The sequence below is a fragment of the Arvicanthis niloticus genome, chromosome 4 (genome assembly GCF_011762505.2).
Source record: "Arvicanthis niloticus isolate mArvNil1 chromosome 4, mArvNil1.pat.X, whole genome shotgun sequence".
Lineage (NCBI taxonomy): Eukaryota > Metazoa > Chordata > Mammalia > Rodentia > Muridae > Arvicanthis > Arvicanthis niloticus.
The window spans coordinates 60885307-60908528 of NC_047661.1; the positions used below are offsets into that span (position 1 = coordinate 60885307).

General features: G+C 41.3%; 1 protein-coding gene across 2 annotated transcripts in view; it reads left to right on the forward strand.

Moving 5' to 3' along the window:
• Window positions 1–997: 997 nt before the first annotated feature.
• The window catches only part of Pdgfc (platelet derived growth factor C), a 162334-nt gene continuing 140109 nt past the window's right edge, over window positions 998–23222 (forward strand). The window contains exon 1 of one of the 2 annotated variants that reach the window (XM_034501241.2): window positions 998–1925. In XM_034501241.2, the coding sequence (XP_034357132.1) occupies window positions 1808–1925 (118 nt within the window). In that variant the 5' untranslated portion in view covers window positions 998–1807. The remainder of the gene's footprint in view (window positions 1926–23222) is intronic. The other variant, XM_034501242.2, reaches the window with a different exon arrangement.

The following is a 23222-nucleotide window of genomic DNA, read 5'->3' on the forward strand; positions in this document are numbered from 1 at the left end:
ATCTTCTTTGTTTATTACCACCCCCAAAGATGCATCTTTTGTTTAGATTTCAAACCCTACTGTGCCTTCAACACTTTCAGGAGGATTTTCTGCCCCTTGATAAGGAAAGCATGTTGGATCCTGTCACAGACACATGCATTGCACGTGGAGCCACCCTAGGCCCTGCTGACATGTTTTTCTCATTTTAGATAACCCCATAGGAACTTTACGTCTCAGTACAAAGCACTTCGTGCGTAAAGGCAACCAATTCAAACATCAGGGGCTCCGGGACAGCCTGTATGTGAATTGCCACACTATGTTCCCAGATACTCTAAGAGCTGGATTTCACTGGTGCAGCACCGAGCTGCAAAGGGCAGGGTCTCCTTTGCTCAGTGACACCCTCCACCCCCAGTTCCTCGCCAAACAGGGTGCATTTGGATACAGTGGTGCATGGCTTCAATTCATGTTGCAACTCGGACTCTTTATCTTAACTTTTGATTTATTCATCCTCCTTCAGACAGAGTTCTGGAAGGATCTTGAGTTCAACTTCCCTCCTTCAGTGCAGAACTCTGGCCACGAGTCCTGACAAAGCGCTTTGGGAGTGGGGATCCCCTTAGGAATGAAAGACAAGTCACAGCCAGGGAGGGCCAGAGGAGGAGGAGGAGAAGGAGTGGCTGTCCTCTCCTACTTTTTTTTTCTTTTTTCTTTTTTCTTTTTCTCGTCTCTCTTTCTCTCTCTCTGCTTTTGCAGCACCCTTGAACAGCCCGCAGGCTCCTTATTTGGGGTTAGGGGCGCCCAGGGGAAAGGAAGCCGGGGCCGCCTGGCGGCATTCCTCGCCGCAGTGTGGGCTCCGTCTGCCGCGGGGCCCGCAGTACCCCCTGTCTGCGCCAGCACCTGTTGGCCCGCCAGCTGGCGGCCCGCGCCCCCCGCGCCCCCCGCGCCCCCCGCGCCCCCCGCGCCCGCCCGGCCGCCCGCTCCGCGCCCCGCGCGCCGCCCGCTGGGGGAAAGTGGAGACTGGGAGGGGACAAGAGAGGTCTTCCCGGCCAGCCAGGCCTTCCCTGCGCACCCCGTGCTTAGCAGCCACGGTTCCTCAGCTCTGCGTCCTGCCCTGCCTTAGGGCAGGCATCCGAGCGCTCGGGACTCCGAGCCGCCCAGACTCTCCCGGCTCCCTGCTGCACTTCGCCGGTACCCGAGGGAACTTCGGTGGCCGCCGACTGCAGCAAGGAGGCTGCTCCGCGGTGGATCCGGGCCAGCCCGGAGTCGCCCCCGCGGCCTCCTTGCCCGCCCGGGACCCGCGCGGCACTCGCAGGGCACGGTCCCCTCCCCCCAGGTGGGGGTGGGGCGCCGCCGGCCTCCCCGATCCGCAGCTTTGTCATTGATCCCAAGGTGCTCGCCTTGCTTCCGACCTGGCTTCCAGTCTGGCTCGGCGGGACCCCGAGTCCTCGCTTGTGTCCGGTCCCCCAAACTGACAGGTGCTCCCAGCAAGTCGCCACGACTCCTCGCCGCTCCCCCACGTCCCCACCCCCCCTTTCCTCTCTCGCCTCCCCCCACCCCCCGCACTTCGGCACAGCTCAGGATTTGTTTAAACCTTGGGAAACTGGTTCAGGTCCAGGTTTTGCTTTGATCCTTTTCAAAAACTGGAGACACAGAAGAGGGCTCTAGGAAAAACTTTTGGATGGGATTATGTGGAAACTACCCTGCGATTCTCCGCTGCCAGAGCCGGCCAGGCGCTTCCACAGCGGCGCAGCCTTCCCCCGGCTGGACTGAGCCTTGGAGTCGTCGCTTCCCCAGTGCCCGCCGCGAGTGAGCCCTCGCCCCAGTCAGCCAAATGCTCCTCCTAGGCCTCCTCCTGCTGACATCTGCCCTGGCCGGCCAGAGAACGGGGACTCGGGCTGAGTCCAACCTGAGCAGCAAGTTGCAGTTCTCCAGCGACAAGGAGCAGAACGGTGAGTCTCGCCCCCTCCTCCCCCTTCCCGCGTCTCTCTGTGCGTTCCGGTTGGCATTGTGCGTGGCATGTGGGGTCTTCCAGCCCTGGAGCTGATGGTCTCGACTCTGGCGCTGCAGATGGGAGTCTCATGAGTCCGCGTGCACTTTCGGGGGGTGGGGGTGGATTTCGGGAGTTTGCAACTTCCGAAGCTCACTGGGTAGAGCGAGCGGGGAGTGCCCCGCAACCTCAGATTGGAGAGGACGCATGAGCTATGGAAAGGATTGGAAAAGTCAGCTGTGACCACATTGCTAGGTGGCATATGGCCAGAGTTACAAGTAAAAGAACTGCCTTTAAGAAGAAATCCCAAAATGAATGAGTCGTGGCAAGTTTGACTTTAAGCAGGTATGGGGGTGGGGGGAGCGATTTAAGAATGGACAATTCAGGAAAGGTATCAGAGTCCTTAATTGAAACATTATATATGGGAAGGCAGGCACCAATAAAGAATTAGGTGAGAAATAGAGAGGTCAAGAGGCCACTTGGACATTTTCAAAGGGATTGGTTATGGTTTTTTTCTTGCACTTTTTTTTTTTTTTTTTTTTTTTTAAAGCGTGCCTTTGTGCCCTGAAGTCCTCACCTTTTGGTGGTGTATTTTTTGTATGTGTTCATGAATGACTATTTTGTGTGTGTTGGAAGCGATTTAATCCTGCATAGGAAATGAGAATTACTTTCAGCTTTCAAGTGTACCTGAAATGTTTAGAAAACTTTCAGATGCAAGTTCCCCTGGGCTGGGATTGCACAGAGCTGGAAAAAAGCTTCTTTCATAAGTCCAGGGAAACTTCGGGTATGTAATTTGCTTAGCCTCTGAACCCCATATGATTCACATCATTCAATTTCTAAACTCTTTTGCTCTTGATCTACCATTATAAGGCAATTTTTGAGGCTCTTTTGTAAATAGAAATCTTATCCCACACATGAAACCACAATGTTAATGTAGGCTGTCTAAAACTGGAATATTAAATACCCTGTTTACAAGTGGAGAGGTTCTTCCTTCTATTTAAAAATAAATATACATGTTTTTGTACTTTGTCATCTGTTTACAATGCAACTTCACTGGCCAGGTAAGATGCCTTTGAGAGACATTTGGAAAATGAAGATGGAGTGCAAGCATTGCTTAACCTTCAGTGACATTTTCTACATATAGGAGATGCTTCAAGGCACATCTGGCTCTCAACTCTATAAAGTGCTCATCTTGAAACAAAGTCCAACAATACATATGTACTCTTCACCATTCCTATGCGTTGCTGGGCCAGGATATAGCATGGCGTTTATTGTTATGCTTGCTCCTTACCTCTGGCTAACGTGATGGTATGTGGCACCTTAAGGCTCTTGAGCTACTGATCAAAGGGCAGCCTAGTGATCTATCTATAATCATAGGGCCTGCAGAGACCTGAGATCAAAGGAGCCACAACACCAGCTATACCCAGGCAGGAAGCAAATCCAACCAACCTTTGTACTTTCTAATACAAAATAAATGTCTAGTTTAAAATATTGCTTCGTACTAGATCTCCATAGCAACATAGCTTCAACTTATCACTGCACAATGCTCCTTTCTATTTCTGGTCCCTCATCTCCTATTGCTGGGTCCCAGCATTCCCCATACTCCTTGCTACTTTTGCATCATTTTGCTTTTTCCTTGCAGTCCTATCTTCTGATACACATGCTATCATCACTTTGCAATGAGTCCCAGAGCTTTCAAGTGGCTGTAGCTAGCTACTGGGTAGCTTCACATCTTCAGAAGACGGGAGCTCAGTAAGTCAGGCCACACACATTGTGTTGCCATCTGATGCTGGGCCATTCTCATTCCTAAGATGCATGATGCTAAAAATAGTCTAGTCGTTTCCTAATCTGCAGGCAGAGGATTTGGCTATGTTTAGCTCTTTGGAGGGTTGGCAGCAGGAAGTAGAGAGCAGAGGAACTACTCACCTTATAGTTTTCAGACTAAGAGAGGTAGTACTATCTAACACTAGGGGGCAATATAGAGCTATTTTTCTGCACATGCTCAAGTTGCCTTTTACACTTAGGGTTTCATGGTTTGAGGATAACAGGTGGGTGTGGAAGAAGAGCCCTCTGGAATGTGACCAGATTTCTTGGAATAACAGCAGATTTTTTTCCTTTTCTTTGACTTCCCAAAGTGCCACTTTCTCACAGTGGTTATTTTCCACCCTCCTATAGAGTTGTGTTTGAGTTTTGATTGCCCTGTTACTATTTGTGTTGATGATTGGTTGTGTAGTCATGAACCTTCTTAACAGTTAGTTCCCTTAGACAATGCCAAGGATCAACTTGATGCATGTAAAGGCCTCCAAGTGCCAAATGCAAGGTGTCCAAATTGATCTTGTTTTGTGATCATAAGAGGTTGGTCCTGTTTTCAAGGGCCCCTTCCTCTCCATGGTGCTTATATTCCTAGGACTGAGTAGTTTCCGTAATATTTTGATATCATAAGTGGAAATTGGGTGCTATATCTGTTCCATAGTGGAGCTAGATATGCACACTTAGCATGGAGTATATGGCCATGACTTAAAATTAGGAATTAGCAGCATTTACCTAGTTAGTAGTTACTTGACTGCTGTTGGTTTGTTTCCCATTTTAAGTTTATACCTGTTGGCATTTGAATGTAATGTTACTTTTTTATCTTTTCTTCCCACTGTCAGTGATGGAACTTAGGCCTCACAAGTATTAGATAAGCGCTATCCCAGAGAAACTTACCCTAGCCCTTTTTCTTTGCTATTGTTATTTCATACCCTGATGGCTTGTATATGAAGCAAAGCTTTCTAGATTTTCCTTGAGGAAATGAATTGAAAAATGAGTTTTACCTACTTGGAAGACATTTGGCTGTTAAGCACTAGGAGGAAATACTTACGTTGGCAAGCACGGGCTTTAGATAACAGTGTCTACTGTGAGGTGCTGAAGTTCTTCTACTGAGTTCCAATAGGAGGAATTACATGGATATTCAGAAGCAACAAGAAGAAAGGCCTTTGTGAACCGGATGTAGCAATTAGATACCAATAACGGCTGTACCAGGGGAGGGATGCTTGTCTTGTCTTGTGTAAGTGGTTTTAACTGAAGCTTCTTCTCGCTGTGATTGTTCTCCCTAACCACCCGTGGGTTTTGACGTAGAATTGGCCTTTATTTGAGCTCATTTATGAGCAACAGTTACTGCATATGCTCTTTCCTAAGCAGGGGGGGGGGGTGTCATGGTTCTTTGGGCAACTTCCCTTGGGGAGAATGGTCCACTCAAAAGGCTTTTGAATGCCTGGTCTCTCTTTTAGTGCTCGCTCTTTACATAGCTGCCTCATGCCTGCACCTAATCAAACAGAGCCCACATTTTACCCTTTAGATAGGAGCCTGGAAGCTCGTTTGTGAACAAACTGATCAGAGTCTTTAGAAAGATGCCCAACAGTACACAGGCTATGACTGGGACCTCCAAGGACTTTCCTTCAAGACAGTCCTTAAGTTTTGGAGTGTGACCTTCACAACATTTATTTTTTGTTATTTATGAGCTTTAAGAAGAAACTTCCTCCTATGGCTCTGTTCTGTATGAGAGAGCTGAGGCAGCTGAATAAGTAAAGAACAATTATGTAATGATGAGTGCAGTCCCTTCCTTCCAATAGATGGGTTTTGGAAGTCTTAATTCACTTATTAAACAATCTGTGCTGTGTATTTATGTCCACATCTAGCTTCAACTGTGGGTAAAACTCAACCCTTTTCTTTTACTATGAATCTTTCTAGAGGATAATTTCCTGTTAATATGCCCTAGTACTTATGCTATACTGTTAAAGTGGTGAAATGTTTGTAGTGAGTCTACTCTTTCACCAGCACAAAGGGTCCAGCCATTCAAAGCTGCCTGGCACAGTCCTAAGTCTGGGAAAAGCTTCTTCAACTCTGGGTCTCAGAGCTGAGCAGTCAGTGTCTCTATCATGCCAACAACAAAACTTTCTGACACTGTGGAAAACAAAGCAGAGATTGTAGGTAAACTTACTGAAGGGACCGAGAATGAGGAAGGGGTGTGGTTTATTTTGGTTACTCCTCACCTCCTTGCAACCATTTGGCTTTCCCTTTTATGGATTTTGCCTGGAAGAGATATGGAGGCAGTCCTAGGCACTCCAGTGGCTTAGTTCTCTGTCTCAGCCCCTGGAAAAATACTAATCACTATTCCTTTGTATAACCTGTAACTTCCTGTCATGGACATTAGACACAGCTTCTCCCAGGACAGGTTTTGCTGACCCTTCAGTCAAAACTAGTTAATTTTCCTGCCTTGCCAAATATAATAGTATAATTAGCTGCATAGAAATTTCCATGCTTTGATATATTCCTCTTCTTTCTTGATTCTTTTTCTTTTCTTTTCTCTTCTTTTAATTGTCTATTCTTCCCTCTCTTACTATAGTGTCTGAGTTTTTGAAAGCATGGGTCTAGTCTGATTTTTTCTCTATAGGAGCTATCGTACCTGGATTAGAGTGCTAACTAAATATCTGTGAAATATTCTGGATATGAGATGCCTTATTAAAGCAAGATTGTAGCATCTGCTACAGAAGTAAGTCCTTTTTTTTTGAAAGATGCCTTCCTTTGTGTTTCGCCCTTTCCATGTGGGAAGATAAATGTGGAAATGGTGGGACAGATCAGAATACTACTTGACAATATTGATGAACCTACCAAATCTCCATGTGTGGTGTACCAACAGTGGGTAGGTTTTCTAAACACGATGTTGGCTTCTCTCTTAAAAGTGCTATTTGTTTATGTACATGTGTTGTGTTTGCTGAAAATGGCAGTTTGATGTGAACCAAGACTCCTGAGAATGGTAAGTAGATGAGAAGCCAGCAAAACTTAGATGCTTTTTATTTTGTTCTTTGGCTCATAGACAGTTTGTACCTTAAAATGCTAGAATATGCAAGCAGTACTATGCTGGTGATGTTTGACCTGGGAAGATCCTAGGATCCACTGATAGGAAAAGTAAATGAGGCCTTAGAGAGAAGACATCCCCTGTAAGGTATGGATGGATCAATAGCCAATTGCTAATATGATGATGCAATTTTCCTTATATTAGAATCAGTTAAGACAATGGCATTGCACTGTCAGAGTGAGATACATTTTACAGCATTTTTCATATAAGAAGGTATTGTGCTTTGCATTATGTTCAGTTTACAAGAGCAACAAAGAAACAACTTCATAGTGAGCACATTCAATTTATAGATCAGTTTGTCTGGCTATTACATACTGTGATAATTCTGCCATATAAACACGGGGCAGTTAGGCAAATAAAAGGCTGCTTTTAAAAATTCTTACCATTCAGTTTCAGAGCTTCTCGACTAGCAAGTAAAGTGCTAGGTGAGTTATTTTTAATATTTCAGTCTATAATTCAGTATATATTCAGTTTATAATAATTTAGTTTATAATATTTCAGTGTTTAATATTTCAGTTCAGTAACTGACAGTGATGAATGGGTGTTTGACGTTAGCAAGCTTGGTTCTACAAGGGGATTCTAGTTTTTTTTAAGGTGTCAATCTTTTGGTGAACTATAGAAAGCACAGTGTGTTATTTTGTTGAAGATTTAGTTTATTAAAATTTGTGGTTTGAAATTACAAAATTTGAGCACAAAGGCTCTGGAAACTATACACATGAGATGTTGGATGGATAGTAGTAACATGAAAGCTGTGTCCTTAAATGTGGTATTTTTGTACATCCTAAATATTTTCTGCATTTATGCTGTTGCCATCACATCACTTTAGATGTCGGGCCTCATTGATGTTATTTTGGTCCATTGGAGGTGGCATTACCTCCTTTTTGGACAGTGGTCTTGGTTGCCACTCAGGTGTCATTCCAAAACTATCTTTAACTGCTTTGTTTCTTTGAGTGTGGTCTGTGGTAATTCTTCTAAGTGTCAAACAATCATGCTTTTGTACCTGGCTTCATCCCTTTCCAATTGTAGTTGACTCATTTCTCAGTCAAATGAGGTATGTTCCTACATACTTCATGAGGAATCCAGTCTCCCAACTCCAAGAGGCACACTAATGTAAGTTCAAGGTCACGAGTTTCCATTGCTGGAGTGTCCATTGTGCGTTGATAAGCCTACAAGAGCCACCAAGAAAGCACAGAACCCACAGTACAGGGGATGGGTCTTGGAGGCTCTGTAAGTCTCTCAAGTTGAGAAGTTTTATGAATGCCCACGAGTGCCTGTCAGGGAGTGTATTTGTGTGCCATGTTTGCAAGTACACAGTCCATCATCCATCTGCAAGTATCCCAAGAGGTAGGTATTAAATAAATAGCTTAGTGGAGTTCCCACATCTGGTGAAATACTCTACTTAAATCTAACTCCAAGAGGGGCCTTGGAGTCATGTGCCTTGTCTTTATGAAACAGATCTTGTATGCTTTATTAGGCCATTGCTTCCAATCAGCAAATAAAAAAAAGCTCTGTGCCTTGCTTGGCCCTAGGTGCTGGAGTTCTGCTGGAAGAACTTGTTGCTCCTTCCCCTCTTATTCTTCCTTCTTCCTTTTACACATCTGTCTTGCTTTGTAGTTCAAGCTGGTCTTGATCTCACTATTGTAGCCCAGGATGGTTTTCAAACCCCCATCCTCCTGCCTCATCTTCTGAGTGCTGGGGCCATTATTGCTCTTGAAAGCTGCTACAGAAGGTTGGCAGAGCCCTCCTTTACCTCATACCCTATCAGCTCTGTGTCAACAATCATATAGGGATGAAAGGGACTGATGATACTCAGTTTCTTCATCTGAATGGCTGACTTTGTCTGGATAGGAGGTTCAAGGAGAAATGTTCCTTTAAGAATAAGCTGAATTGATTTGAAATGAGTCTTGGGGTCAAGGAAAATATACTACAGAGGAAAGAGCATGAACAAAACAACAGAGGCAAGAACAGTCTAGGCTCTAGAGCACAGGCTGGAAGGGTGAAAAGTCGTCCTGTATTTGAAGTCTTGATGCTGGTTTTAGTATTTGCTTCCTGCAGCCCTGGCAGTCAACCCAGTGGAAGATAAAGTTGTTGTCTCGTTTACAATTCAGCTGAAAATTACTGTTTTTCATTATTTTCTAAACAGGCATGTAGGGACAGTGGTCTCCTTTGGTGTTCATAGTTAATTGCTCATTGCCTGGAGTTTTTGGCTCTCTCAGTAGTTAGGGATATTCTGAATTGGCTACATGAGTAAGCTGCATAGTCTCTGCTCTAGCTCCCAAGCCCTACCCACTTCACACTCTTCTGTATTGCCTCCTTTATGTAAACAAAGAGCTATTTTCACACTTCATTCATGAAATAGATGGCATGCAGAAGGCAGCTGGGGGAGGGTTCCAGAGGTTGACAAGAGGCAGCGTTTGTTACAGGATATCAGTATAATGAAGCTGTTACTCAAATATGGACCACAGCCTTAACACTTTTAAGGGAACAGGTATTCAAGTTATTAATATTCAAGTCATTAATATTTAAAATATTAATGCTTCTGAGATGCCTTTGCCAAATCAGTTCTCTGGTTCATTCTGGGCCCCGTATATATAACAGTGTTTACACCATCTTAGGATGGTTAAAAACTAGAAATGACCAAATTATGGTGGATATGCTGTGTTGGTGTGTTGGCACTATTCGAGGCTATATTGTTTGCACTCCAGGAAATCCTTGCTCCTGGGTGGATGCTATTTTAAGTATTTCAGTGTTTGTAAGATGGTTTAAGTATGTCCAGCTGTCCACTGCACTTGCCCTTACATCACAAAATAGATGAGACGCCATCAGCAACAGAAGTTAGACTTCCATAACACGCTGTTTTTGGCTGTTCTTTTTTGCTGGGTATTTATAAGGACATCTGTCTTCTAACAGTCGTATCCTTTATATTCTCTCTCTACTGAGGGATAAATCACAGCTTATATCCCATACTGCCACACATGATCATAGCTAGGGTGATTAGAAATGTAAATTGAGAGGCATTAAAGTTCCATAATTTCCCTTTCCATGGCAGCAGAGGGTGTTTACAATCAGTGCATTGAGGGATATTTGCTTGAGATGTGAGCAAGATGTGAACAGAGGAGATGAAAGAAATATTCATCTTTCTTTGAGGGAGGGTATGAGGCATTATTTTTCTACACAGCCCTGGCTGTCCTGGAACTTACTATGTAGACCAAGCTAGCTAGAAATGTTGATTTTCTTAGTTGGTGCTTTCTTGCTGATTTTGGGAAATAGGGACAATGCAAAGCATTTACATCTGACTTGTATTTTAAACCTAGACTTGATGATGTGGATTGAGGTTCATACTGTTTAAGAACCTGGGAAGCACCATAAGTCCACAGCAATGCTTGATAATGTGTGCCCTGCCATCAGATCACCGAAGAATACACTTAGCATGGGTAATGGTCCCGTTTCCATTAATAACAATAAAAAAAGAAAAGTCACTGATAAATAAATATGAATTCATTAGAGTGATTTTTAGGCATTGTAAAATGAATAAAATGAATGGAATGTGATATAATTTGAATTGAAAAGCATGGATCTATACATCTATAGCCAACGAGAGGTGACCTGAGGGCAGAGTGGAGTGTGTGGTTCATGTTGTTGTTGTTGATGATGATGTTGTTGTTGTTGATGATGATGATGATGACAATAATCTAATTAATTTGTATGCAGTAGTGTCTCAGCCTATGCAGACAGTTCACTGTGCTCTTGCTGACATTCCAGAAGCACAGGAAGAGCCTCACAGTACCAAGACCACATATCATACACAGCACAGGCATTTTCATAGCTTCTGATACAATTTTCTGTCCTTTTGAGGTACAGATAATGATTGCAGCAGAATCTTGCTCTGAATTGGTCGCTGTGGTCAAAATTGTCTTGACTCTTTCAACATGAAGCAGCCAACTAAAAATAGTGTTATCATTGGACATCTTCTGCTCATTCTCTCAACCACAGGTTGAGATCTGGCCAGGATATTGAGAGGCTAATCTAGAGACTTAATTGGTGACAGTAAATCATTAAAGAGTAACTTTCATTTCTGTTTTCTTGAGCACATTTGCAGACTTGAGGTTTAAAGGCATGATTAAGCACATGAAATAAGGAATTACATAATCTCTCTGCTTCTTAAAAAGAGTTTTTCTCTCCTGGTGGAAATTCATTTTTAATCTGTACCGATAACTTTTAATAGGCATCAGTTGGGCACCCCATTAAGCTAACTGCTTTAAAATGATTTCCTTCTAGAGCCTGCATTTACATCTTAGGAAACCAATTAGCTTGTCTGGATTTCCCATTCCCTTGCAGTCCTCCTCTGCAGGCTGCTCAGCATGGTTAGTTCAGCATAGCAAAAACCCTTGGAGGTATGGGCCTTCTGGAAGAAGTGTAAATGCCACACTTATCATTGGGGGAAAACATACATAGGGAAATGAGCCTCATATGCTATATCTGACGAACATTTAAAATGGCATAAAGCACAGGAAATACTTTTGGCGTGTGGGAATGTGCAGCGTTTTCATACTACAAACACTGTTCTGCAAAGTTCCCCGGTAGTGGCGAATTATATGAGACCACGGCCATCTAAGCACGGCTTGTTTAACTACCTTGTGGTTCTGGGGCTCATTCAAACACTCTTAAACAAAATAAAGGCAATGGATGTAATAACTTCTTTATGGAAAGTCCATAAAAAGCTAGAGGGCCATGTAAACAAATTGGGTCATTTACTAGATGTTTAAGTGATAGATCTGCTGTCCAAATTTAGGCATGTGATGTTTTATAGGGTCGCGCCTGTGTTCTACCTTGAGATTAAGGGGATAAACTTGGCTGTTTGTGTGTTTGCTTTTGTCTAGCACATGAAATCCCACAACTGTTATTTTATGGTGTAGCTTGAAAACACCTAAGATTTGGCCCATGCCTTTTGTCCACTATGTGTGAGAAGTTGAATTGGCTACTTTTTGGTAACACAGTGTTCTATTAAAGGAAAATACGATGATTAAAATTGAAATTTTGCTTTTGGGCTCAGACATGTCTAAACTAATTATAAAATAATTGTTCTGGCTTATGAGAGTAGACCTATAACTACAGCCATGTAAAATAGAAATCCAACAGCAGTTATGATTTATGGTCACTGTGGCTCGTCTGCTTGTTTTGAATTTAACCTCATATAACCAACCTTATGTGACATTGGTTTTTCTTCCTGGAGAATTAGATCTTAGATCTGTTCCTGGTTGTCCACCTCTCAGTAGACTATTCTTTCTGCATTAGCATACTCCTTTTCCTTCTCTGAAATTTAGCCTGATGGTTGTGTCAGACTGGTTCAGAACACAGGGCCTGGAAAGGTGGTAATATAAACCTTTCACATTAGGCGGACAGCAGAAACTAAGCATACTTGTGGGCATCAGGATGAGCAGAAGATGTCTAATAATTTCTACATTGATTATAAGCATATCTTAATTCTCTGGCATCCCTAAGTTCTTCTTGGCTTTAAATGAAGCGAATGTGTAAGTTACCCACTATAAAAAACAAACAAACAAACAAACTGAATAAATGAACTTTTCTAGCTTTTAACAACTGAAAGCATACTGGCTACTCTTAAGTGTTGCTATTAGAAGTTTAACAGATAAAATAAGTCCTCTGGCTCCCAGGTTTTAAGAAAAAAACAGACAGTGGTGGATACTACCATGTTTATGTTGTGTATGACTGACTCTTCCTTTCCTCTTTCCCTCTCTCCTCTCTCTCTGTCTCCCTTTCTTTCTTTCTTTCTTTCTTTCTTTCTTTCTTTCTTTCTTTCTTTCTTTCTCTTTTTAAATGATGGTCTTTAGTTTGAAAACAATAACATCAAAAAACTCTAAGATTTTTCTTTTAAATTGAAAATGTGTGTGATCTTGCACACAACATCTGAGGTATGAACTCAGCTCCTTTATGAAGTTTCATGCTGTCTGTGGATACAAACTCTGTGGATTGAGATGTAAATGCAAAGCATTGTGGGACATGAAAAGGTAATTAGCCTTTGTTACTCAACTTTCTGTCACTAAAGCAGTTTTCTACATAATCAGTTTAAAAAGAAACTCATTTTATTTGGCTCATGGATTTAGGAATTCTCACTCATGACTGGGCAGACCCATTTTTTAAGCCATTGTAGGGAGCAGTACAGGATGATGGAAATGTATGTCTGCAATGCAGAATAGAAGAAAATAAAGGTACTTGTTTCCTGCTGTATCCTTTAAGGGTATGACCCCGGTGACGTAAAAACCTCCTACTAGACTCTAACAATTTAAAGGTTCTATCTTCATCTTCCAAAATGCCATTCTGGGTACCCAGTCATCATTGCATGGGCCCTTAGCGGACTCTTATAATCCATATAGTTTACTTGGTGCCTCCAATTCATTTATACTCAAAGGAGGATGTAATATACACATCTGAGGCCAGTCATTATAGTACGCATCTATAATTTCAGGACTATGAGAACTAAGGCAGGAGATTGAATACATTCAAGGCTACCCAGGTTGCAGAGTGAAATATTGCCTCCAAATACAAAACAACAACAACAACAAAGAACAAAAGGAAGTACAGAGAGATTTGCCATGAGTATTTATTCAAGGTAAACATTGCCATAGTGTTGGGTGTACTTGAAAAGAATAGCAAGCTTGTTTTCAAATGGAGTTATGTTGTTGAAGCAGATGGTGAGCAAAAAGCTTGGGAAAATAGTCAACACCAGTACCTTGTAGAATCAGAGGTAGGGGGAGATTTTTAAGACATAAGAAAACACTTTGTCTAAAGTATAACTTGTTTTGACAGTGACATTTGAAGTAGATATAAAGGGATGCTCACTCGAAGTCAGATGCATAAAAGGAAGAACATTTTCCTATCTTCAGAGAAAAACTTAATGGATATCATCCAGGAAGTCAAACTGTGAGCTAATCTAATTCCTTCTTGAATGGAGATGAAGATGTGTGAGTGTTGCTCAGTGAACAGAGTAAGAAGTTGCATGGAGAAATCCCCATGAAGAGGTGGCAGTCCAGAGGTACAGAGGGTACTTGCCTTGAAACAGGAAGTGGAAGATGCCGAGAGTCATTAGAAAGGTTTGAAAAGCAACAGAATCAAGAATAGGTGACCAGTGACAATGAATTTGGGAGTAAAAATGTGAATATTTCAGTGAGATGAGAGGTGTTGGAGAATGGCCAAGTGAGGGTTCAAGACCTCGAGGTTTAAGACAGAAACATATCAGTGTGTTCCCAGAGTGGAGGGAGAGAGAGGAGGCAATGTCTTGTTTTAATACTGTCATGTTTTTATAGGACTTATAGAAAGGCAGAGGGGTAAGTTCCATACAAAATGACGGACAAGATTCTGGCTTCCATAGTCGTTATGCATCAAGAAGTGCTAGGGAATGCTATGCATTCTTCCTGATATTGATTTTTCTAACTCACTGTCAGGTGATGCACATTTTTATTGTTGTGTAGACAGTATGTGTGTTTGTGTGTGTGTGTGTGTGTGTGTGTGTGTGTATTATTGTGGATTGGAATTATAAATGGCTCTTATCTTCCACAACTTTTAAGTGTCAGTCAATAAAATGTTGAACAATTGTTAGCACTGTGCTTCAGACAGTAGGTCTTGAGTAAAATATAAATAACACAGCACAGCACAGCCTGCCTTGTTGCTGTGCTGCTGGTTTCTGGGATCCTAAGCCATCACTGTGATCTTTAAGTCATATGCCTTATTTCACAACTAAGAGGTGTAACTACTGTCTGGCTTCATTTTGAGGAACTAAAAGGGGACCCATAGGATGACCTCAGTCTTTCTGCTTAGACTGAATAAAATTGATGAACAAAGAACCCAATGGGCAGATTTATAATGATGACTACTTAGAATATCATTTCCTCAACCAGAAAACAGAAATGCATTATTTCCAGGAAAAAAAAAAACACTTTTAAACTGTGAACTTTGTGATAGTATCTCATTACAGTTGATTTGTTCAGAGAAGAGCATGATCTACCGAAATTCTATTTGCAAAAATGTTAACTTTTGGATTCTCTTCCCTTTCTGAAGTTTCCAGTTAACATAAGATGCAACTCAGGTGTTTTCTTCTTAGTTTTAGTTTTCTCTTTGTGCCCTGGAGTGTTGAAATTGACAATTCTAATTTATCCTCTGGAATGAAAAAAATATTGTAAACGTTTTTGATATTTGTCTATTTTAAAGCCACTTGAAGGATATGTTTTTTTTTTTTTTTCTCCTTGGAAATGAAGTTGATTTTCTCAGCTCTGAACATATGAGATTATGGGAAAGTCTTTTGTAGCTCTGGCATGTGGACAAAACAGAAGCAGACCCTGGAGAAAGAGTTCAGAATTCCTGGCAGGAAGCACATGTTCAGTATGCCAATATTTATGGTGTCACAAGCACACTAAAACCACACACCGCTGTTTACATAGTGTAGTGCCTAGATAGCACAGGCTGGTGCTCAGAGGAAGGCAGCACAATATTTGGGACCCATAAAACCAGGCATTTATTTCCCACTAACTTCCTTTCTTTATGAGAGAGAATCACTCATTAATGAATCATGTTCAGATATAAAGTCAGCCACGGTTAGAAGCTGTGACGTGGCTTTGCTCTGCTATGGGAACTGTGTGTAGGTAGTGGCATTCTGACCCTCTGCAGGCTTGGGCTAATAAGGACTTAGAGGTGCTGATTATCCACTGAACATGGACTGTTTCATAGACACACACGTGATTCTTGGCTGTTTACATCTTATTTAGACTCTTGGCTTGTGTTTCATCTCCTTGCAAACCTTGATTCACATACTTTTGGTAAAAATACATACTTACTGCCATTTTTATGGCAAACTTGATAAATAACTGCAGCAAAGTGCCTGGTTATAAAATCAACTCAAACAAATCAGTAGTCTTCCTCTACTCAAAAGATAAACAGGCTGAGAAAGAAATAGGGAAACAACACTCTTCACAATAGTCACAAATAATATAAAATAGCTTGGTGTGACTCTAACCAAGCAAATGAAAAGTCTGTATGACAAAAACTTCAAGTCCCTGAAGTAAGAAATAGAAGATCTCAGAAAATGAAAAGATCTCTCATGCTCATGGGTTGGCAGGGTTAATATACTAAAAATGGCCATCTTGCTGAAAGCAATCTACAGATTCAATGCAATCCCCAATAAATTCAAACTCAATTCTTCAGTGTTAGCATAGTGTTAGAAAGGGCAATTTTCAAATTCACCTGGTAAATTTCTAAAGAGGAAAGCATATGAGAGGCATTATTGGGAGTCAATTCTTTTTCTCTGCTTTGACAAGACAAATTCTCATAATAGTTTAAGCAAGAATAATACCATAGTGAAAAGCATTTTGCCAATATAGTGGTACCAGAAATATTTTTCTTAGAAAACAGTGTGTCCCATCTGCTGAGGTGTTCTGACATCAGATGTGAATTCTGAGGGATGCCTTTCAAAGGTCCACGTTCTTGGATTCTTTCTGACGTTATAAATGCCTTAGCTGACTCAAGTATATAAAAACTCTCTGGCAAGAATCCACTGTACTGAGCATTTTAAACATTTTGTCCATTTGATTTTGCTGTTTGAGAGAAGCTCCTGTAACTCAGTGTCAAAAGAAGGTTTATCAACACAGTTGTTGCTTGAAAGCCGTGATCTTTGGTTGGGGAATGGGTGGGGGAGTTTTCCTCTTGAAGAATAAAAGAAAAAATAATATAAAGAGTAACTCCCAAGTGAACCAGTGGAGCTTGACTGTGTAAATCCTTCAACTCAACAGAGAGCCCAATATATTCAAGAGTCATCCTTTGAGCTCTGTAACTTAAACATTGTGCTTTGGCTTTTTGTTTATATTCCAAACATTTCATTCTTAAGATTTCCTTTAGTGTTTTCAAAAGAAGACAAAATTTAGTGTGTTTATTTCACAAATAATTATTTTCAACATAAATGAAATACATATATACTCAAGAACATTGAAAATGATTATAGATTATCCCCGAGCCTTTCATGCTGTGGTAATATTTTAAATCGGAGGCACTCAATCTGGCTTGTTCTTAATCAGCCGCCATCTTCCCGACCAGCCTAGGCCTGAGGATATGTCACTGCCACCACTAGGCTCAGGCCACTGGCTCAGGTCACCAGAGACACCGGCCCTGCCACCCACGAGATGCCGGCTCTGCCAATCTTCCATGCTGGCTTCACAAGGCTGGGCTGAGCCCAGACCATCCCTCCATCCACGCGGTAGAAATGAGACTCTAATGTTTAATAATTATCCAATGGTTTTATATGTTTGATAATGCTCAATTAACAAGATGCTTACATAATTAGAGGTGTGTCCCAGTATCTAACCTTGATATAAGTTGTTACCCTGGACTGCTCTCGATACAAGCCTGGCCATCCATGGCTCCTCCAAATCTCCTGCTTCCTCTCCTTACTCTTCCTCTTCCTTTCCTTATACCTCCCACTTTAGCTCCTCCCAACTTGAGGGGAAAATTTCCTGAGACATTTTCATATCTAATTTTGATGTTAGAAAAACAAACAAACAAACAAACAAACACAAAGTCAAAATCAAATAAAACAAAAGTTCTGTGCAGTTAATTCTGAGAATTTAAATCTATTAGAGACTAATAAACAAAGCTGAAGTTCTTTTATTGGTGATTAGAAAGTTAGAAATGGTGTCAGCTTTTTGCAGATTAATTTGTTAACTATTTCATACAGGAGCCTTTGATACTTGGGGACAAACTGTTCTCTGCTATCCTCATGCTAGCCTAGCCACCAAAATTGATTTCCACATTTTTTGTGACACTTAGGTCTTTGTACTGGAACTGACAGCAGGTTAAAGAATATGTCACATCTTAAAACATTAAGAGGTTTAGTTTGACTGTGGCCAATATTGTCAGTGAGTTGCAAATGTGCAGTGCATTGAGATAGTATGAAAGGAATCTGAGTTCTAGGAAGTGGTTAACTCTTAGGATCACCCCAGTGATTTAACACCAACAGAGAGCTATGACATTTCTTAAGAATCTTGATGGTGTCATTGAATATCTCTGGAACAGGTGACCTGTAATTTAGTTTTGCTCTCCTGCTACCCTGACTTCAAATTCCTGTTTCCGAGTCTTTTGTGACCCTTTACACATGTGCAGAGAGGGTGTCAGTCAAATCAGGGTCATAGGCAGAACTACAGAAAAACGTTTGGCTTATTTTAAAAATAATGAAATTGGGCAGATGCTCCCTTTTGATGAGTTACTTTGTCCTGTGTTGTAGATAGATCATGCTTACTTTATTTCAGCCTACATGTTAAAAACAAGTCATCCTCTACCGAAGGCAGGATGATCTGAGTTGGTATTTTACTCATTTTGGGGAATAAAGTCCAGAGCAGTATATTGCTGGGAGAAAAACACTGTTTTCTGTTGCATGCAAGCAAGTCTTGCCCCTAAAATTCACACTTGGAAGCACCTAGAGAATTTAAATGTGGACTATGTTGATGTTTGATTTAACTATTCCTAACTAGATGGAGAGTAGATAATCAGGCTCAGATTTTGGCTAGTTGGTAAATACCTTTGTCTACAATAAATCCAAATGCTAAGAATGCTAAGGATTGCTTCCTTAGTTATATGCCATGGATTCTGTACTCATATACAGTTCTCTCTCTCTCTCTCTCTCTCTCTCTCTCTCTCTCTCTCTCTCTCTCTCTCTTTCTCTCTGTGTGTCTGTGTCTGTTGGGGTATTGAATTCAGTCTTTGGCATGGTTCCTCAGGTACCATCCACCCTTTTTATGAGATTCACAGTACTCTAACTGACAAGTTAGGAAGGATTGATTGGCTTGCTGGAAAATCCTAGGCATCTACCTGCCTCCACCTCCCCAGGCCTAGGGCACTGGTCACACCTAACTTTATTTAATTTGACTAATTTACATATGAATTATTTTTATTTGGTTTCTAGTAACCAAACAGGACTTCAGGAGTTCAGGGCAGCCAACATACCAACTGGGTCTGTAGTAGCTGTCTGAATCTTCCACCACTGAAAAGGCAGACGGTGGTTGTTTAGAGTAGGTCTGTTTCTTCTTCCTCTGCTTTGTCTATGATTCCAAGAACCTTGCTGCAGGCTGTAGGTGCTCACTGTCCAGAGACAAAAAAAAACAAAACAAAAAAACAAACAAACAAACAACAACAACAACAAAAAAAACCAAAAAAACAAAAACAAACAAAACAAAACAAAACAAAACAAAACAAAAAACCGTGTCTGCCTTTTTTCTCCATGCTTAGAATATAAGCCATCACACGCAGTGTCATGTTCAGGCCTTGGAAAGCATTCAGGCATTTAAAACGTAAACACTTACATCTACAAGTTCTTATTTCTTGTAAATTTGGAATTTCATTTTGATATATCTGATAAGTATTGCCATGTTTTATTTTTGATTTTCTATAATTAATATAATTGCTTAGCAACTCAGCACTTATAAGCATTTTAGAAATTTTTATATTTACAACACAAATACTCCTTTTTTCATAATAAGTTACTACCTATTATGCCATAGGAAGGAAATAACAGCTTTGCATCCTAGCTTTCCAGCTGAAGTGTGCAAATTAAGCCCAAAGTGACAGGTAGGAAGAGAAAAGACAGGGATTTTATTAATATTTTAAATTTTATAGGATCTTGGACTTCACAGAAAGATGTAGAAACCTAAAGAAGCAGTGGGCTTTATGTGAAGACAAGGGGCTTTATGTGTCATGATAACCAAATTGTAGGCAGGGATAAGATAATTCGAATGAGAATAGAGTAAGGTTTAGGAAAGTGGCTTGGGAAAGCAGGTAGGAAGTAACCATGTTACTTGAGGGGTATTGTAATGTGATTTGTTTATAGTACCCCTGTAGATGAATGAAAAAAAGAAAGAAAAAGGAAAGGACATGACAGCTTCTAGGTATGGTGAAGGAGAATGACTACTCATGACCCTGAGTCCCATATGGAGATGGGCCAGGGAAAAGAAACCATGTGCAGCAATCCAAAGGCCAAAGAGTAAAAGAAAGGAGGTAGGTAATTGGAATGACTGGATTATATAGGGAAAAGCCTCTGAGGTAAGAGCAGCCCAGCTCCTGGGCTGGAGAGTTTAGGGCAGAGGGCCTTTATGTCAGCCCTACCCTATAACAGGTAGTGATGGAAGGATGCTGGGAGAATCTGGCTACCAGGTCTCTTTACCTGTTAAATAGGCAGCTCAGCATTTGTCCCAGGGTTTGAGACTTGTCACTTGGCATCTTCTCTTTTCAAAGTCATCAGGGACACATTCATCCAGATTTGGGGACAGGGTGATTTCCTGCCATCTTCACATAGAGAAAAATGGGCCCCATGTTTGCAGGTACACAATGAGCAGAGAACTTTTTCTTTACTGTTGTTCTACTCAGGTTGAGTGACTAAAAGTTCTATTCTGGATCCTTCAAAACCATCCGTTAAATTTTTCAAGCTTTTCTGGTGGCAGGCAGGCCTAGGAAGAAGGGGTTCAGCCAGTGCTGGTGTCTTGGGGCATGCCTGGGCTTGTCCAAAGAGAAAAGCTGCCCCAATTTTTGGCATTTTTTTCCCTTCCTGAAAGTAAAGCCAAAAGTTACAAATCCTGTGTCATCCAATGCATAATAGCATCTGGCAGGATCTGTGTCATCTCAGATGGTCCTCATGTGTGGTGCTGGGGGAAGGGCTAGAGGGGCAGGATGGCTCTTTAATTGATGCTGCCTGTGACTTTCTTAGGAATCGGAGGTCAACCCACTAACACACACTTAGGAAATGTGGACTGTTATGACTCATTTGATTTTGGCTTTGCACAGTATAGAAAAATTCTTGCCCAGGAAGGAATTCCTTTCTAAGTGCCAGTCTTCCACACACAGCCCTCAGCTGCTCTGTCTGAATAGGCAGTTCTCTTTGGATAGGCATTCTTGTGGGCTTAGCTACTCAGTAACCTCCTCACCCCTCATTAATAATTTCCTGAGGCCAGTTTGTTATAAAGAAACATTACCTTGCAAACAGTGTGTGTGTGTGTGTGTGTGTGTGTGTGTGTGTGTGTGTGAGGGAGAGAGAGAGAGAGAGAGAGAGAGAGAGAGAGAGAGAGAGTGAGAGAGAGAGAGAGAGATAGAGAAAGAGTGTGCATGTGAATGTGATAGTGTGTGCATTTGTATGAGTATGTGTGTGAGTGTGAATGTGTGTATATATGAGTATTTCTTTGTTTTCTGCTTAATGACCAACCAGAGGGATACTAATACTCTAGAGAAGGAACATCAGCTACTTTACATATTAATCAAGGTCATCAAACTCTCAGGCAGAATGTCCTGAATATTTAATCTTCATTATTCAGATCAAGTGGTTTAAGTTTCTACTTTGTTCACCTTTGAATGATTTAAGTTTTAAAGGAATAATTAAGCATCCTTCCTAGGCTTTGCCATTATTAGGAAACCACAGAATAAATTAATCTTTTTGTTGTTGTTGTTGTTGTTGTTCTTTTTCTTCTTCTTCAATTTAGAGATAGAAAAAAGAAAAGAGGGAGGGAGAAAAAGAGAGGGAGTGAGGGAGAAAGGGAAGTAAAGAAAAAGAGAGAGAAAAGGAGGGAGGAAGGGAGAGGGGGAGGAAGGAAAAAAGGAAGGAAGGAAGGAAGGAAGGAAGGAAAGAAAGAAAGGAGGGAAGGAGAAAGGAAGGAGGGAAGGAGGGAGGGAAGTCTTTTCTGGAAACATTCCCTGAGGGTCTGAGTGAATTAGGAGAGGGATGCTGGACCTGGTACCCCTGGACTACAGTTCCTTCCTATTTTTCTCATATTTGTATACATGTCATCCCTGAACATTGTTTGGATGGCAGCCCCCCAAGTTATTAAATCTCCTGTGAGAAAAGCTGTGAATTATACAAGTTGCCATTATTCATGGGATTCAGAGGAAGGTACAAATAAAATCCTCCCCCCTGGAGAACCCTATTGCTCATACTAGCATCTTAAATTCTTTTTCACTTGTTGTCATAAGTATTTCCACGAGTGTTTAAATGTGTATCACTAAAGTGATGCATGATACAGCATTGAAAATATGTCTTATTGATAAGGATCAGGGTAGGAAGTGGTAAAGATACTGGTGTTTTCTTCCTAAAATTAGTTTCTTATTTTCTAAATGGTTTTTCTTCAGTGAGCCCACATTAGATTAGAAACATCCCTGTGTTAACTGTTAATCCTAACCCAGAGGTTTGGGCAAGAACAAATGCAAGCAGCATTTTATTTTATTCTAACAGACAGCATCTAAAACACAGGATTGGGGTTTATAAACGAGGCCCTGGCACTGCCCAAGGTGGTGTTGGTGTTAATATTTTAAACTTGGCACTGACTTTTATCCCAGAGGCTAGTGTGGCTATATTCAAAGCAGGAGAGAGCATGCCCCATCCACACAGCGGAAGCATACTAACAATTATCTGTGTTGTTGTTGGCACTTAGCAAGACATACTGTTTTCCTAACATCTAAGGGTTTGGGAAGAAAGAAGACAGCTGCCAGAATTCGGCAACATAAAGGGATTTTCTTTTAATTTCTTTTTCTGTTTCCTTTCTCCTTCTCTCTCTTTTTTTCTCCCTTTTCTATCCATTTCATTTCTTTTCTCTTCTTCCCCTCCCCTCTCTGTTTATTTTCCTGATACTTGCTGGAAGCATTAGGAATATGCCATCTGACTGTACACAATTATAGACAAATGGCTATGAGAATATGTACACTGTAGAGAAATTACTGTGTTTACAGCTTACTTAGAGCATGGCAAATTAATTTGTAGTTTTCTCGTTTGTCAATACAGATAAATGGATTGAGAGAATGTAGAAATATAAATTAATTTGCTTTTCTAGATTTGATAAATCTACCAGGCATACAGGCACCTTCCTCTTACTGAAACAAGCTGCTTTTACTTGGTCCAAATGATGCCTGCTCATGCTTTCTGACCTGGACATCTATACATGCGTATTTGTGACCTTCCCTTTGGAAAACCAGGTGGAAGCTCTTTCAGACTCCAGGTATAAAGAATGGTGAAAATTCAGCTCTAGAGTACTACACTGCCATTTGAAAGGAGCACTATCATTTGCATTTATGATACTAATCTCACCATAGGTGCTGTGATTTTTGTTTGTGGTTTCGTTTTTGCCTGTAAATGCAGCTATATCTCAGTGGGAATAAACATTTGGGATGTCACTGGTCATTAATGTGTCCTCATGTAAAGAAATAAGCAGATGAGCCGCCTACCCTCTGGTCTTTGGTCTTCCATCCTCTTTAGATCCTACTGACTAGGACAACTCTGGTCCCCTTCACACACTCAGTGGCAATGATAACTCAGCTGACTCACTGCTCTCC